The 18786-nt window shown below is 43.8% G+C and overlaps 1 protein-coding gene across 12 annotated transcripts in view; it reads right to left on the reverse strand.

The window, feature by feature from the left end:
• TRPM3 (transient receptor potential cation channel subfamily M member 3) overlaps nucleotides 1-18786 on the reverse strand; it is a 418053-nt gene that overhangs the window by 15782 nt on the left and 383485 nt on the right. For 6 of the 12 annotated variants that reach the window (XM_083701876.1, XM_083701870.1, XM_083701873.1 and 3 more), the window contains 2 exons: nucleotides 17832-18042; nucleotides 651-801 (listed from right to left, as the gene is read on the reverse strand). In XM_083701876.1, coding sequence (XP_083558002.1) covers nucleotides 651-801; nucleotides 17832-18042 — 362 coding nt within the window. The remainder of the gene's footprint in view (nucleotides 1-650; nucleotides 802-17831; nucleotides 18043-18786) is intronic. The other 6 variants (XM_083701865.1, XM_083701877.1, XM_083701871.1 and 3 more) reach the window with 1 other exon arrangement.

An 18786-nucleotide genomic window follows, 5' to 3' on the forward strand; every position in this document is an offset into this window, starting at 1 on the left:
AGGAAGCCATCTCCTGCCCACCAGAATATCCCTCAGTTGCTTTTTGTATCCCCCACGGAAAGGAAAAGCAGCTGGGGAGGCAATTTTGACCAGAAAAATGGCTAGCGGGAGAAGAGCAGCAGCTCAGGCTTGGAGTACAGAGGGGGAGACCTCTGCCTGGAACTCTGGAGAACGGATGCCCCTCACTGTAAAATCTGACGTAGATAGACGAGGAGTCTAACTTAATACCAGGCGGTTTCCTGTGTATTCAGCTGATTTGATGAAATTCGAAGCAATTTGGGGTTCTAAGGAAGTTGTAAAATACAATAAAATGGGAAGATACATATTTCCTATGTCTCCTGCATCTTATCTAGTTATCCACGTGGAAGGTTGCTAGGTCAGATCCCTGTTTCTGACCAGAAGAGAACTCTCTGAACTATTAAAAAACAAAAGATAATTCATTATATTTTTACCACTTTGTGAGTTTACATTCTCCTGATCTGAGCTGTTAACCATGTAAATGCACTGAGCAAGTAATATGAGCTGTTAACCATGTAAATGCACTACCAACACTATCACTATAACCCCATCTTAGAAATTCCAAACTTGAGCATCAAAAGTTCCTGAAACATTTACTACAGTCACTGAATTTTAAAACAATAGACACTCACTTAAAAACGGCGATGAGGAGGTTCACCAGAAGGATGTTTGCAACCAAGAGGTAGCAAGCCATGATGGCAGGAACGATCCATGCTCCTGTTTTGCAGGGAGGCAGCTGGATTATTTTCCCATCCTCTCTGGTTTCATTCTGACCACAAGGAGCTGGGAAGAAACAAGGGAGGAGGGGGATTAAAAAGAATCCCAGTTTTCAAAACCTTAACAGAAGTTATCAAATTTTTAAAGGCACCATCAAAAGTTTAAAAAGCACAGGAGCATTCACTCTCCGATCATTCACTGAGATAAAATCTGCAAATCTTCCAGAGAATATCCACTCCTATGGCTATTGAAATTTGTTTCTTTAAGGTAGGTTCTATATATTATTAGATTTCCCATTTATACATCTCAAAGTAAACATTTTACACAATACCATATGTCTGTTGACTTCCCTTCTTCTCCTTCCATACTTCTTTTTACTTATCTATCATTCCTGCATATTTTACTATAACCATTTTAGTCAATTCTCCAGTTTACGTCATTCAGTTATTAATCTCACTGTTGATTTTATCTTAATGCTGCCACTGTTTTCAGTTTAAGGTGGGTTCTTTAAAGCAGTTTGCTGAGAAATACAAGAAGTCTTCTGAAGGAGCAGCTTTCCCTGGCATTTCCTTTTGTTTCAAGATGTTTACTGCATGTTCTAAAACAGCATTCAGTAAATTATGGACATGAACTGATTAAAATATGTTTTTGTTCTGCTATAATTTTTTTGATTTTGGTAATATATGGATAGTGTAGCAGAGCTCCTCAAAAGAAGTAAGCAAAGAGATCATTTGACCAGCGCCGGATGGAAAAGTAAGAAAGAAGGTTTCCGCCTGACCTCACGATTCATGGCAGTAGGTCTCCACTGCCCTTTGGGGCAGAGGGGAAGTTCAGGCAGGGAAAGCCAGGATTTAGGAGGCAAAAATCCTGACCATGTTCCCCCATGGGGTCCGGGGAGTTCACTGCACCCCAATTAAGGCCGTGTTTGCCAACTTAAAGGCAGAATGGGTATGAACCTCTGTCTCCGGCATGATTTGTGATTGGTTCCTCATTAATTTGGAATATTGGCATTAATCAAGAGGTCTCCTGAAATGACATATGATAACGGGCTGCAATCAATCATCTGCAAAAAGGACTGGGTTTGGATCTTTGAAGGTATTTGATTTTTCTGAAGCTTGAAAACCCTTAAAACCGGGAAGGAAGGGGGCGCATAAAGTGCTTTGTGCTTTCATTTGGTTTCCAAATCTTTTTTTTTCTTGTCCTGCCCTGCAAAATGAAAGAGATGTGTGTAGCCGTGGCTGTTATTCTGTTATTCTGTCTGGCACCAAAGAAAAGAGGGGGGAAGCTTTTGATTTATGCTCGAGAAGGAATTTAACAAGGTTTTATTATGCCCCCCCCATCAATCGAGGTTGAATGGACTTTATTTAAAATTATCTTTGGACTGGAGTGTGAGGGAGCAATGCAGAGTAAAAACCAGAAACTTTTTTTTATTGGGTATAGTGGGTAAAAGATACCAAGACAAGATGAAAAATTGTTCTGCGCCCAGAATTTTGTTAGCCCCAAAATGGAAACATCATGAAGTACCATCAAAAGAAGAGTGGCAGATGAAATTGATGGACTTTGCAGAACTAGCAAAACTGACAGGAAGAATCCCGAACCAGCGAGATCAAGCATTCCTAAAAGACTGGAATAAATTTATATTATATTTGAAAGACATCTGTAAGCAATTAACATCACTAGCAGGGTTATCAGAAGATTTGTAAGATGAAATTACTACCTATTCAGAATGAGTAATTTAATATTTTAAGTAATGATATAACAAGAATAGGAAAAGTAGTGAAATGCAAAGATGCAAAATTTAATTTTGTAAACCATTAGGAGCGAGGGAGGGAAGTCATTAGGCTCAGGTGAGCCAAAAAGATATAATAAGATAATATCAGGTTACGCAATGTAATTATGTGTAAAACCAATAAAAATTATTATAGGGAAATAAAGCGCAATGCAGAGTAAGAAGATGAGTGGCTGCTAATTAAATCTGGCAAGAGGCTATATTTGAGAGAAGACTTTGTCTTTAGCTGTGTGTCAAGGAAGAACCCCAGAGTGGAATTTCAATGGAAGAGACTGGGCATGTTATCTGGGAGTTATTTATAGCTGCAGCCTGTACACAAGTTGGTGAACAGCGGAAGGAATATGGAGTGTGAACTGACCTTGTTTACTGCAGTGAACTGAACTAAGGAATATAGCAACTAACTCTCCCAACACACCAGGTCCGAGAACAACGTTTATGAAGGACTAAACCCGTCAAATGGATTTTATATTTATGAGAAACAACAGAGGTGCTGTATGTAAGGAAAGAATAATGGTCAGCTGTGAGAATGGACTAACATCAAGAGAAGGATTAAGTGGATATTAAAGAACAGATGAAGTGCCTACAAGAGGAAGTGGTGGACATATGTTTGCGACAGGAGTGGGAAACCTGGTTTTTTTTAAAAAAGAAATTGTATTAAATTAAATTAATTTGGTTTAATCTCTAATAATTTGGAAAACCAATAAAAATAACATATATAAAAAGGAAAAGTAAGAAACACAGAAGCATCATAGAAATTTTATTGACATGTTATTTTAATTCTGGTCTGCAGAGAGTATCCCTAGAAATGATGGTGGAGGGAAGATGAATATGAGCTATGTGTGTTAGCTGGGATCATTACTTTGGGTGGCGATGACAACTCCTTATAGGCTGTCAGTAGAACAGCAGTTACAACAGTCCATCACAGACGAAAAATGACAGGATCATAATATGGTATGTCTAAGTTGTTTAGAGCAATCTACTTCTTCAGGCAGGTTCCTCTGTATAACCAGCCCTCCTCCAGATTAGTTTGGCCAAAAAGCCTCAATATAGCACAACCAAGTGAAGAGACCAAGGCCTAAGAAGCTTGTGAGATGAGAAATACATCTAGCAGAATCGACTCCAGTTCCCCTGTTTAATCTGTACGTAAGAGGAATTCTGGCAGTTGCAGTTTGCCATATGGTTTTACTCAACATTTTTAAAGCTACTTCTGGTGTTCCTGGATTTCTCTATAAGACACTTTGTTCCCAGAGGTCACTAGGCCAACCCCTCACCTAACCTCCCAAGTCCAGGTGTAATGGTCCTCACAAAACCTTCTGTTACGGCATCTCAGAGACTAGGAAGACTCTCAGAGGCCAAGGACACATTCCACACAGCAAAAACACCTGGGGAAGGTATCCTGGGGAGGAAGCAGGACCCGCAGATAGTCCCAAGGGCTGGACAGTGATGCCTGGAGGGCTGTATTTGCCTGGCCTGATTTTGCCCACACACTTCAGCAAAACAGTGTTGGTCGCTGCCACTTGCTGAGAGGGGAAAGACACAGAAAGCTCAGGGCAGTGATGGTGCGGCAGCTGGAGGGTCAGATTGGCTCCCCAGCTGCACCTCCCCCCGCCCCCGGTAAGTGGTACCTGGAAGCCAGATGTGTCACACTGCTCAGCCGGCACCAGCCGGCACAAGGCACATGGGGAGAGATCTCCTGAGCTTATAACCCACTGCAAGTGGAAAGTTAAAATACTAGATATATATTGATCAAGGAAACATAGCATTCAGAACAAATACAGATGAGTAAATAAGAGCTCTGATACCCTCCTTCACCAACTCTCCTTTCCAGAGCTATCCTAAATGTTTAAACTGTGCTTTCATTCTCTCCCTCACCTTCTCCCTCAACTCTCTCTCTCTCAACTCCTCTTCAACTGTCATTCCCAACAGACACCTTCCTCCTGTCACTCACTATGACTCCACCCAGCATTCAATCACAGTCTCCTGCTGTCAACTCACTCTTCTATTGTTTTTCATCACCTCCAAGCCCAGCTGGAGGAAGCTGCTCGGTGCACATATGGGATTACAAGGGCACATTATTTATTTCACACATAAACATTATACAGTGGTACCTCAGGTTGCATACGCTTCAGGTTACAGACTCCACTAACCCAGAAATAGTACCTCGGGTTAAGAACTTTGCTTCAGGATAAGAACAGAAATCGCGCAGCAGTGGCGTGGCGGCAGCAGGAGGCCCCATTAGCTTAAGTGGTGCTTCAGGTTAAGAACAGTTTCAGGTTAAGAACCGACCTCCAGAACGAATTAAGTACTTAACCTGAGGTACCACTGTATATATCGTGATTGTCAAAATATCTCAAAGCGGTGGGAGCGGGGAAGACAGCTTCACTGCATCTTAATAAGCCGAAGAGCAAGGAAGGAATAGATGTCAAAGGGGAGACCAGGGCAAGGCCCATGTGCTGAGAGCCCTAGAACGCCAGGAGTGGTTTGGCAGTGCTGCGGAGCGGCCATCCCAGGCCAGGGGTGCTGCAGCACACATGGGCAGCGTGAGGGCAGAGCAAGGGGACCGTGAGCTCCTGGGGCTGTAGAGATAGATCAGGAGTGCTGAATGGTGCCCACACACCCTGCCCACTCTGCCCCTGCCCTGTCAGGAGGGTGGCTCTGTCATACCATTCCACTGCCCCAGTTGCTCCTTTAGAGCTTCAAATGGCTGTTATATATCAGGATGATAGCTTTTAAAACCTGCTTTAGAAAAGGTTAATGAAAAGTTGTTTGCTGCTTTTGCCGCATGAATACAATTTAGTCTGAAGTATGCGTCTCTGTGGCTGCTAACCAGAATGTTGGTGGTCCAAGCCCACCCAGGACAGCTGTGGGCAGGATTCCTACATTGCAGAAAGTTGGGCTAGATGACCCTGGGGGTCCCTTCCAATGCAACCCTTCTGTGATTTTACATTGGGGCTCTCGGAAGCAGGTTGTTCACACCCTGCATTCTTAGTTTTTCTGAAGCTTGTTTCAAGCAAACTTGGACAATGGCTTATCAGGATTTCAAAATTAGACTTGAAAATAAGTATTCCACATGTGACCTGACATCAACAAATAGAGTTACAATTACAGCTTGGTCAGCTGCACTGGCAGACCTTGGCATCTCAAATTTCAATGGCGCCCCATGCAATGCCAAAATCTGGAAGCGGTGGGGAGGCAGTGGAGAGGACGGTGCCTTAGCTCTGCCCCACTGCACAGCCACTCACGGGAGGCTCTGAATTTATAGAACTTTGGAGTCATAATTCTTATAATCTGTGATTGAGGGAGCGGTCCCATGCGCCCCGGCCCCTCAGCCCCCCCAGATGGTGCCCCGAACACCAAGAAGTCAACAAAGTACTGTGAATGAATCCAAAGCTTCATTGATGCAAATTAAAAGTCTAAGAAGAATTCTATATCAAAAGCCTGTCATGAAAATGGATGACCGAGAGAAGTGCAAACTTTGGATATGTTCAGTCTTTCTCCCCGCCCTCTGTTTAACCTTCACTTGAATTGACTGTTAGTCAAGGAAGATTTCTCTGGGATCCTTTTGAATAGGTAGCCTCTTACAGAAAATTAAAAATTGAATTAATTCTGTTGAACAAAGTTCACCAGCATAGAAATAATTTTTCAGTCCAGAGCAATTAATAAGTAAGGCTGTGTGCACATCATACATTTAAAGAACATTCTCCTTCCCCCGAGAATTCTGGGAACTGTAGTTTGTTAAGGGTGCTGCGAATTATAGCTCTCTGAAGGGTAAACTACAGTTCCCATGATAATTTTTTTGGGGGGTGAAATGTGCTTTATGTCCTTTTAATGTATAGCATATAGACAGCCAGATAGGCCTCTCCTTTTCTGCCGTCCTCTTCAGATTTTAATAGGTGTCCTGGCTCTTTTCTTTTCATTCCTTTAGCAGGCCTTAACTTTGTGTTTGAGAAGGGACCCCAAGGATCATCCACTCCAACCCCTGCAATGCAGGAATCTCAACTAAAGCATCCAGGACAGATGCCCATCCAACCTCTGCTTAAAAACCTCCAAGGAAGGAGAGACCACAATGTCCCGGGTGTTATGTACTGAAGTTCTCACCCTGGGCCACCAGGGGATACTGTAGATAGTTTTTACTCAGGTCCGCATATGCAAATAAGGAATTGGAACTGACGTTCAGTGATTGGATATGTACAGAAAGTTGTTACTGTTGCTTTGTAGTTGAGCTCTATATGGTGAGCAGGCTGGCTGAACCCTTCAGCCCAGTTCTGTTCTGGCCTGTGAATAAACAAGAGCTGTTTGAAGAATTGCTGTGTCTGATATTTCCACCCACAATTTAACACCGAGGGAGACCGTTCCCCTGTCAAACAGCTCTTCCTGATGTTTAGTCACAATCTGCTTTCTTATAAGCTTGAATCCTACTCTTCAGAGCAGGAGAAAACAAGCTTGCTCCCTCTTCCATGGGTCAGATACTTGAAGATGGCTATCCTATCTCCTCTCCTTTTCCAGGTTAAACATACTCAGCTCCATCAAGCACTCCTCATAAGCCTTCGTTTCCAGACCCTTGATCATCTCGGTTGCCCTCCTCTGCACATGTTACAGCTTGTCAATATCCTAATTGCAGCGCCCAGAATTAGACACAGTATTCTAGGTGTGCTCTGACCAAGGCAGAATAGAGTGGGACTATGAGCTTCCTTGATCTGGACACTAGACTTCTGTTGATGCAGCCTAGAATAGCATTAGCTTTTTTTGCTGCTGCACCACACTGCTGACTCATGTTAAGCTTGAGGTCCACCAAGACCCCTAGATCCTTTTCACATGTACTGCTAGTGAGCCAGGTGTTCCCCATCTTATATTTGTGCATCTGGTTCTACTTGCCTAAGTACAAAACCTTCCATTTGTCCCTATTGTAATTCATTTTGTTAGCTTGCGCCCAGTTCTCCAACCTGTTAAGGTCATTTTAAGTTCTGATTCTGTCTTCTGCAGCATTAGCTCCCACTCCCAAGCACTGGTAGAGGAAGGGGGTGTGAGAGGCTAGCAGCGCCCCTCCCCCAATGCTCACCGCGTGGGCAGCGGGAGGCTAGCGGTGTCCCCCTGATGCTCACCGTGCAGGCGGTGGGTGGTTATGGACGCTCGCTGGGCATGCAGCTGGCCCTGCCCCCGTGAGCTGGCCAGCCCCACTCCTGTGCCACTCTGGGTGCCAGAGCAGGTAGCTTCGCCTCTGTGCCCAAGTCTGGTGTCATCTGCACATTTGATGAGCATCGCCTCAATTCCTTCATCCAAATCATTTATATAGACGTTGAACAACAACGGGCCCAGGACAGAACCCTGTGGCACCCCACTTGTCACTTTTTTCCAGGATGATGAGGAACCATTATAGAGCACTCTTTGAGTTTAATCAGTCAACCAGCTACAAATCCACCTAACAGTTACCTCATTCAACCCACATTTTACCAGATTCCTTGTAAGAATAGTATGGGGGTCTTTGTTTTACTGAAGGGGTCACATTGGTGGGCCACATTCTGTCAGGTGTCATCTGTTGGGGGACACAGGCTGGCAGTGTGTGGACCCAGAGACTGTGATGGGCAAAGCAAAGACAAAAGTGTTTTGGTTTAACCAGTCTGGAATAACAGTCATGTTGCTCCCATTTCCATCATGACTATTTCAGAAGAGAATTGAGAGAGAGAGGGAGGAATGAGAGGGATGAAAGGCCTCAGAGTTCATCAAAACTTGTTTGCCATGATCACCTGCATGGTATAAATCAGTGAAGTTTCTGTTTGGGAAGACATCCTATGCATTTTTGCATTTCTGAATTTTATCCCATGCTCTGGACTAGGTACTCATGTAAATTTGCAGCCCACAGATAAAATGCTAGTTGGATAAAAAATTATGAAAGTGAGGGAACACTGGAAAACTGTTTCTGCTTGGTTCTGCTCACAGTGGCATATTTTCAGTCCTTGTCTACATCCTCTATCTCCCGTGTTTATCATCTTTTTGTGATGCTAATTTTTCTTGGCCTCCTCCATGTTCTTTGTGTAGCTTCCTCTCAGATCCTCTGTCTCTGGTCACTGGAGAGCCAAGAGAGTATGACTGCTTCAGGCCACAGCACCCAAACTCCAGCGGGTGCAGAATGCTGCGGCGAGGCTCCTTACGGGGTCCTTGCCGCGGGATCACATTCATCGAGTGCTTTACCAACTGCACTGGCTCCTGGTGGAGTACAGGGTCAGGTTTAAGGTGCTGGTTTTGATTTTTAAAGCCCTATGTGGCCTAAGACCCACGTACCTTTGGGACCGCCTCTCCTGGTTTGCCCCACGGAGGACCTTAAGGTCCACAAATGACAACATTTTGGAGGTCCCAAATCGCAAGGTGGTTAGATTGGGCTCAGCTAGGGCCAGGGCCTTTTCAGTAGTGGCCCCAACTTGGTGGAACGCTCTCCCACAAGAGACTAGGGCCCTGCGGGACTTGACATCTTTCCGCAGGGCCTGCTAGACAGAGCTGCTCAGCCTGGCCTTTGGTTTGGACTCAGTCTGACCCTTATGTTTCCCTCCCCTTATGGTTTTGATCTATGGGCTTTTATTAAAAGGAGGCTGCATTTTAAATTGCATTGTAACCTGTAAAAAACCTGTAAAAAATTGGGTCTCCCCCCCACATTATGATTTTACTGTAATTTTACTGGTGTTAGCTGCCCTTGGCCCGGCTCTGGCCAGGGAGGGCGGGGCATAAATAAAAATTGTTGTTGTTGTTGTTGTTGTTGTTGTTGTTGTTGTTGTTGTTGTTATTATTTCTCCAATATGATTACAACAGTCATGACACAGAACTTGTTTTTTTTAAAAAAGATGTGTTTTGCATGTGGGTTTTGAAATTTGCTCATTTGTAAATCATTGCTCTAAAATCCATTTCTCATTTGACTCAGTCCATGTGTGAGAGAAGGACATTGCCTCCTGTTTAGCAGCATAAACACATTCTAGGGAAAATGATTAGAGGTTTAGCAAGAGGGCCAGAGAAATTCAGTGGGCCTCAAATAATAATAAAAATGACTCCTGTGTCAAATAATTATGAATGCACCTCCTCAACAAATACATTTCATTCCCAATCCCAACTGCACAGTCTACAATATCCATGCACATTCCATTTCTTCCCCATTCAAAAAGAATTCAGGCATTTATTTATGGACACTTCACCACCACAAAAACCACAGAGAACATGCAGCCAGTTTGTAAATCACTATGCATTGCTTCACAGAGGTTAAGACGAACATGGGGCACATCTGTGGCATGGAGAGGCTGCCAGCTGATGCCCCCATGCGCTAACCTGGCCAGCCTGCAGCCATGCTTCACAGAACAATGCAAAGTAACAAAATAAAAAACCCAAACAAAACTATACAAACAAAACAAATGTAGTATTTGTATATTTCTCAAATTCAGTGAATTTTTTATATAGTACAGGCCTAAGAAACATGGATTTCTCAATGAACCCAGAATTTATGGCTAGCAAAGAAGTGATAGAAAATGCAAGAAAGAAAGAGAAACCAAAATATTGTAATGTCTGATGGCTCTAAAGAGCGTGTTGAGCTTGTAGGCTGGTGCTTGGCTGACATTTGAGAAAGTACAAACACTCCAGTGTAAAGAGTCAACTGTGGCTGATTTAGCTTAGGCCAGAGTGGAGAATATACATTTCCAAATAGTGCAAAAACAAACATTTCAGAGAAATAACATGTAACGTTGTGTGGTTTAACCAGCCATGGGTTGTTCTTCTTGACAACCATATGTCAGGAATGCTCTGATGGAATGCTCTAAGGTTGTACTACGAAGCCGCAGCTTTCTGCTGGCTAAAAGACTGGCTACTTCTAGAGGACACTGATGTGTTAGATTTAGAAGGTTTTAACAATGCATTTGGCTGGCATGCATACTTATGGTATGACAAAGTTAAGATCAATAAGGCCTTTAAGAACCATATTGTCAGGAAAGCAGTGTTTAATGTCTGGACAAAATACAAAGACCTATTGGAAAATAAAACTCCAAGATGGCTATCACCTCTGGAGGCTAAGGCCCGAAAAAGACCCAATATGGAGGCCAAATGGCCGAAATATTGGGAAATAATAGAGAAAGAGGGCAACAATTGGAAATTGCAGAGTTTGGAAAAAATGAAAGACAAAGTGCGAGACTGGTTACATTACGCTCAGATTCAAGAAATTTTTAAAAAGGATAAAAAGTTAGGATTCCAGGTGGAGAAATCGAAGTTGGAAACAGAATTGTTAGAACCTAAGACTAAAGTACTCTCAAGAATGTATAACTTGCTGTTGAAATGGAATACACAAGATGAAATGGTTAAGTCGGCCATGATAAAGTGGGCACAGGATATTGGGCATAATATTATGTTTGAGGATTGGGAAAGGTTGTGGACCACGGGGATGAACTTCACGGCATGTAATGCTCTGAAGGAAAATGTAATGAAAATGATATATAGGTGGTACATGACCCCAGTTAAACTAGCCAAAATATGCCATGTGCCAGACAATAAATGTTGGAAATGTAAGGAAAATGAAGGAACATTCTTTCACCTCTGGTGGACTTGTCCCAGGGTGAAGGTCTTCTGGGAAATGATATATAATGAGCTGAAAAAGGTATTTAAGTATACCTTCCTTAAGAAACCAGAGGCCTTCCTCCTGGGCATTGTCGGCCAGATGGTGCCAAAGAAGGACCGAACATTCTTTTTGTACGCAACAGCAGCAGCAAGGATACTTATCGCCAAGAAGTGGAAAACTCAAGATCTACCCACTCTGGAAGAATGGCAGATGCAGCTGATGGACTATATGCAACTGGCTGAGATGACTGGCAGAATTCGAGACCTGGGAGAAGAGAGGGTTGAAGAAGATTGGAGGAAATTTAAGACTTATTTACAAAAATATTGTGATTTGGTGGAAAGTTAAGTAGGATGTTTGATCATAAATAATTGGCCACCACAAAATCGGATCGAAATGGGATGTAAAGTGAGATTAAGAGAAATTAATTTACAGAGGAATATATTTAAATAAGTGGTTATAAAATTTGCAAATTAGATGATAAATTGCTGGGAAAAATTTATGATGATGAAAATGGCAGCGGGAGATGTGAGGAAGTCTAAAGAAGTCATGAAACTCTGTTGAGATAAAAGAAAGGTTGTTTATCTTTGTACTTTATTTTGTAAAAACCCCTAATAAAAATTTATTAAAAAAAAAAAGGAATGCTCTGATGGTGTTTCCTGCTTGGCAGGGGGTTGGACTCAATGGCCCTTGTGGTCTCTTCCAACTCTATGATTCTATGATTCTGCATGTGCTACATGTTTTAGAGACAATATTGCATTGTCATAGATGAGAAATCACAGCATGTTTGACAGCAGACTGCAGTGCTAGACTCACGTCCCTGCATAAGAACAGCTGAAGGAGCTCAGGAGGAGGTTCTCGTAAGGGATCATATTCTCCAGCCCAGATTTCTTCTCTCTCAGGCAGATCCAGACTTTTACCTGCCTAAAATTACTCTCTGAATGTGGTAGACATTTCCTCTTTGTTTTTCACTTTTAAAGTCTGTTTTGTGCAGAAATCAATCTCAGTAACATAAACACTCGATCATAGGAGCCAACTCCAGCGGGCCATGTGTGTGTGTGTGTGTGTGTGTGTATATATATATATATATATATATATATATATATATATATATATATAGTTGTAGGGGCCAGGCACCCACAAGGTCAATGAGCAAAGCTGGGGAGAGGCAGCCAGCCAGCCAGCCAGCCAGCCAGGCTCTGCAGTGCTGCCTCCGAGAGAGAATGGTCCAGCTCCACCCTCTGCAGTCAGAGAGGGAGGCACCCTTTTCCGGGTGGGGGGTGGTCTCTCTGCCTCCGAGTCTGAGCCCCTCCCTACAGAAAAGGGGGCCTTGTTGGCTGTGGAGAGGAAGAGGAGCCACCACCACTGGCCGCCATCAACGTCTCGTGCACATGCCTGCACATAGTGCATGTGATGTCATACGCATGATGCGCAACGTCCACTGCGTTTTTGGAGGAGCCGACATGACAATGACGGGCACCTGCAATAGCGAGAGCGAGATGGCATCCCTGCACTGGATGCTCATGGAGATTTAACAGATCCTTTCAAATGTTTGATTAACACAAGAGCTGGCAAACTCTGTTTTCCATAGAATCATAGAGTTGGAAGAGACCACAAGGGCCATCGAGTCCAACCCCCTGCCAAGCAGGAAACACCATCAGAGCATTCCTGACATATGGTTGTCAAGCCTCTGCTTAAAGACCTCCAAAGAAGGAGACTCCACCACACCCCTTGGCAGCAAATTCCACTGTCGAACAGCTCTTACTGTCAGGAAGTTCTTCCTAATGTTTAGGTGGAATCTTCTTTCTTGTAGTTTGGATCCATTGCTCCGTGTCCGCTTCTCTGGAGCAGAAGAAAACAACCTTTCTCCCTCCTCTATGTGACATCCTTTTATATATTTGAACATGGCTATCATATCACCCCTTAACCTCCTCTTCTCCAGGCTAAACATGCCCAGCTCCCTTAGCCGTTCCTCATAAGGCATCGTTTCCAGGCCTTTGACCATTTTGGTTGCCCTCCTCTGGACACGTTCCAGTTTGTCAGTGTCCTTCTTGAACTGTGGTGCCCAGAACTGGACACAGTACTCCAGGTGAGGTCTGACCACAGCAGAATACAATGGCACTATTACTTCCCTTGATCTAGATGCTATACTATTGATGCAGCCCAGAATTGCATTGGCTTTTTTAGCTGCCACGTCACACTGTTGGCTCATGTCAAGTTTGTGGTCAACCAAAAATCCTAGATCCTTTTCACATGTACTGCTCTCAAGCCAGGTGTCACCCATCTTGTATTTGTGCCTCTCATTTTTTTTTGCCCAAGTGCAATACTTTACATTTCTCCCTGTTAAAATTCATCTTGTTTGTTTTGGCCCAGTTCTCTAATCTGTCAAGGTCGTTTTGAAGTGTGATCCTGTCCTCTGGGGTGTTAGCCACCCCTCCCAGTTTGGTGTCATCTGCAAATTTGATCAGGATGCCCTTGAGTCCATCATCCAAGTCATTGATAAAGATGTTGAATAAGACCGGGCCCAAGACAGAACCCTGTGGCACCCCACTAGTCACTCTTCTCCAGGATGAAGAAGAACCATTGATGAGCACCCTTTGGGTTCGGTCAGTCAGCCAGTTACAAATCCACTGAGTTAAATCCATAGTCAAGAACGCATTTTACCATCTTCTTTACAAGAATATCATGGGGCACCCTTTCTGAATGCATAAGTTTAAGACAGCACAGGGGCTCAATAATCCTCAGTTTTTATATTTTATTTATTTCAAAACTATTATAAAGTTCTCCAAGGTACCGTATTTTTCCTTCTATAACACGCAGATTTTTTCTTCTAAAAAGGAAGGGGAAATGTCTGTGCGTGTTATAGAGCGAATGTGTGGTCCCTGGAGCCGAAAAATCATGCAAAAATCAAATCGCGGCGCTGCACGCTGCACGGAGAAGCGAAACCTGAAAAGAGGAAGCGGCTGCTTTCCTGCATTCTGCCTCAGGGTCTTACTGCCCACCCGCCTCTGTTTCGTTGCTGTGTTTGCTGAAACGGAACAAAGAGCAGGGAAAGCCCCTCCCCTCCAGGCAAGCTCCGTTGCTGCTGGGGGGGAGGGAGAGAGAGGGGGGAAGGGAGAGAGAGAGGGGGGAGGGGGAGGGAGAGAGAGAGGGGGGAGGGAGAGAGAGAGGAGGAGGGAGGGAGGGAGGGAGGGAGAGAGAGAGAGAGAGAGAGAGAGAGAGAGATGGCTGGCTTGGGTGGGAGGAAACTTTTGCCTTTCTTTCCTCCCTCCCGTTAAATCCCTCTCCTGCATTCTTAGCCAGCTGCTTCTCTGCACACCCCTCTAATGTCCCTTCTTTGTTTTTCCTTCCCTCCCCACTTAAAATGTGGTTACAAAGCATGGATCCTCAGGATCTTTGCATTGGGTCACCCCAAATTCACCATCAGATCACATAGCATGTCCATGGCTACAGCCTGCCCCCCCAAAATCACGCACCCACTGTTGTCTGGGGCTGCAATGGTGCAAAAATGTGGTTAAAAAGCATGGATCCACAGGAATTCTAAGGATTTTGGCATTGGGTCACCCCAAATTCACCATCAGATCACATAGCATGTCCATGGCTACAGCCTGCCCCCCCAAAATCACGCACCCACTGTTGCCTGGGGCTGCAATGGTGCAAAAATGTGGTTAAAAAGCATGGATCCACAGGAATTCTCAGGATTTTGGCATTGGGTCACCCCAAATTCACCATCAGATCACATAGCATGTCCATGGCTACAGCCTGCCCCCCCCCAAATCACATACCCACTGTTGCCTGGGGCTGCAATGGTGCAAAAACGTGGTTACAAACCATGGATCCACATGGATCCTCAGGATCTTTGCATTGGGTCAGCCCAAATTCACCATCAGAGCACATAGCATGTCCATGGCTACAGCCTGCCCCCCCAAAAATCACGCACCCACTGTTGCCTGGGGCTGCAATGGTGCAAAAACGTGGTTACAAACCATGGATGCACAGGGATTCTCAGGATTTTTGCATTGGGTCAGCCCAAATTCACCATCAGATCACATGTCTGTGGCCACAGCATGAAGCACAAAAATGATACATCCACTGTTTCATTCAGAATGTTTTTTCCCTTGTTTTCCTCCTCTAAAAACGATGTGCGTGTTATGGTCAGGTGCGTGTTATAGAGCGAAAAATACGGTAAGTATGTTGCAAGCTGTTTCACAACCTGACTAGAGTTAGTAAGAGGCATCTGATGTGGTTATCACCTTAGGAGCTCAAATAATGAGTAACAGCAGTTACTTAAGAGTTCAAATAATCAGTATCAACAGTAAAACAGATTTATCTGAATCTCTATGTAAGGCTTTAGCACTTCCCATCCTGTTAAAAGACATTTACAGCCACAGTCAGCTTTTGTCTTGCCCCTTCTCCATTTACATGGTTCTAAACTACAATCAGCACACCACTTTAGAAAAAAGCACACACCCCAGGCAAATTTCTGCAGAATGTGTTGCACTATGCCACATCCTTAGTACAACATCAATAAATGGCCACTTATAGAGGAGCAGATGTTTGTTGAAGGAAACCCCAAACTTTGTGACTCTCCCTATCCCCACTCTTCCCTTATACTCACAAAAGGAAGATTCTTGCAATATATGAAAAAGACGGAAAGACAAACTCAAGAAGAAAATTGCATGGATGCCATCCCTATTTTTGTTTGCTTGCATGCGATGCTATCTTTGAGAACAAAAGAGGAAGGATAATTTGAAAGAGGAAATCCCTTTTCTAAAGATAGTTTAGATATTTAAAACCATTAGGATAAAAAGAGCATAATGGTTTTCTAGCAAAAATTCCATTATGCAGATATATTGTGAAGCAGGAGGTTAGGATGAATGCCAGAGCTGATGACTACACTTTATCCAGACATGAACAACTGGAGAAACCAGCCTGCCTCTTGCTACAATCCACGTTCTTGAATTCTACAGGAACCCATGAGCTGCCCTGCAGAAGCCCAGGCTCACCTCAGGGAGGCCCTGGATGTCACAGAGGATCTATTAGTACAGATGGAATCATCTGGACCCACCACTGGAACAAGGCCTCATTATGAAATGCCACCCACATGTACATTCAAGTGGCGGGAAGGTAAATGGTGTTTCCGTGCGCTCTGGTTTCTGTCACGATGTCCTGTTGTGCCAGAAGCGATTTTGTCATGTTGACCACATGACCCGGAAAGCTGTCTGTGGACAAACGCCAGCTCCCTTGGCCTGAAAGCGAGATGAGCGCCACAACCCCAGAGTCACCTTTGACTGGATCTAATTGTCCAGGGGACCTTAACCTTTTTTTTTTTTTAACATTCAAGTAGAAAAGGTGTGCAAATTTTCTCCAGCATGCCTGTGCTAAGCGTAGTCTTGTTCTTGCATTGCAATGGCTGCACAATCTCAGGCTAGCCTGGTCTGCCCTTGCATGTTGCCCTGGGTGGCACCAGGAGGATTAATTAAAACAGAACTCTGCGTTTTCAGATGGCCAGACAAATGAATTCTTAGGACAACAGAAATGTATGGAAACATTTAGATTGGAAACACATTAATAACATTTAACCTGTGCATAGTGCTTTCCTGAGTTCAAAGTTGTTCCCATTCATTATCTAGTTGTAATCCTTACAGCCACCATAGAATGTAAGTAATGCAGCTGGATTCAACTCAATAGTTGTATTAGTGAGAGACAGCACAATGAGTCACATCACCACAACCAGACTTTCCACACCTGTCTTCACCAAATCAGCTCTAGGGCTTCCAGAGAACTCCCAGAACAGTGCGGGGGGGGGGAGCATTCAATTTGGCAAGCAGAAATGCTTACACTGATGGAATCATTGCCTTAGCGTGACATTGAATTCTGCCCGATTCTTACCATCCACCCTGTAGTTGGGAGGACTGAGGCTAAGGCAGTGGCTTCCTTCAGGCCAGCCACTGAATTTGTAGTGGAGATAGGAAGATATGACCAGGTACCTCCTCTTAGCCAATGTGCTACACCAGCTCTAAACCATATACAAGGCAACCAACTTTTGTTGCTTAAATAGTTGGATGACACCTATAATCTTCTAATAAATATTTTGCCAGTATCTCAGAGTGTTAATAGCAGCAATCAGGCAGGTCAAAAGATTACAGCTGGCATAAACCAGCCCAAGATCCAGAAATAACTTTCAGAACCGAATGTTTAGTAGCTAACTGGGTTTCATGTTTATGCTCCAGAAGCAAACTAGGGGATGGGGGGAAATGAAGCACATTGACATGATCTACACTGCAGCCTTAAATTGGCTTAAGAGTCACTCCCTCTTCCCAGGAAACTTGCATCTAAAAAAATTTGCAGCATTTTCACACAAACTACAATTCCCAGGATTCTTTTGGGAGATGCCATGACTATTAAACTGGTAGAAAACCATTGCACGGTCATCATGTAGATATACATGATGTCTTAGATGTACCATTCAATGTATCATGAATAATAAAATTTGTTAGTTTTAATGTGAATTACATGTGTTGAAAAGGAAATGCATAGCTTAGCAAAGTTATGGTTATTAGGAAATGTTGTTAATATGACCTTGTGAAATTAACAATTTAAGTGGCAGGCATGATCATAATTTTTTCATTATACTTTCCTGTCGTGTTTTGAGTCCTCTATCTTGAGCCATTTATCGAGAGTGTTAAAAATGATCTGGTAAGATATCACCTGATTGGAGTTTGATACCTGACTTTGGAGTATGAGAATCATAAACGTGCTTACGGTCTATCTGGTCTGCAAACACTTCCCCATAGATCATCCAATACGGCATGTAAAAAATATTCTTTGCCAGTTTCCAGGAAGGCTCCTCATTGGGAAAAAGTATCGCCTGTCTTGCAACACCAAAGCTCATCAGAACCACCAACATAATAATGACAAAATACATCATGTCTATCATCTGAAAAAAAAAGAAAAAAGAGAGAGACAGAGAGAGAGAAATATATCTAGTTTGTCATGCTGTAAGGTGAGTGAAAATGTTTATGAAGCACAAAGATCAAATTGGTGTTACAGATTTGGGAGGGGCACCCCCCCAAACCCTAGAAATTAATGAATGGTAGGATTTCGATTATTTGGGACATGAAGGGAAGAACACACGCTCCAGGGGGATTCCTGGGCGAGCCTATGCAAAATGACCTGGCCAAAGTAGGGCCATTAAGAAACAATATGGGGCCATTGAGAGCCATTGGCAAGGCAAGAAAATTCCTTTCCCCCTGCCCTGAGGTGTGAACAGAGACAGGTGTTTGTTTGTTTTTTAAAATAATTTTTATTAAGTTTCATATTACCAAATTAAACACATCAAACCAATTAATCCAAATTATAACAATCCATATCATGTATCATGTATGGACGCAGGTGGCGCTGTGGGTTAAAGCCTCAGCGCCTAGGACTTGCCGATCAAAAGGTCGGCAGTTCGAATCCCTGCGGCGGGGTGCGCTCCCGCTGCTCGGTCCCAGCGCCTGCCAACCTAGCAGTTCGAAAGCACCTCCGGGTGCAAGTAGATAAATAGGGACCGCTTACCAGCGGGAAGGTAAACGGCGTTTCCGTGTGCGGCTCTGGCTCGCCAGAGCAGCGATGTCACACTGGCCACGTGACCCGGAAGTGTCTTCGGACAGCGCTGGCCCCTGGCCTCTTGAGTGAGATG

The sequence above is a fragment of the Podarcis gaigeae genome, assembly GCF_964106915.1.
Source record: "Podarcis gaigeae genome assembly, chromosome: 11".
Taxonomy (NCBI): domain Eukaryota; kingdom Metazoa; phylum Chordata; class Lepidosauria; order Squamata; family Lacertidae; genus Podarcis; species Podarcis gaigeae.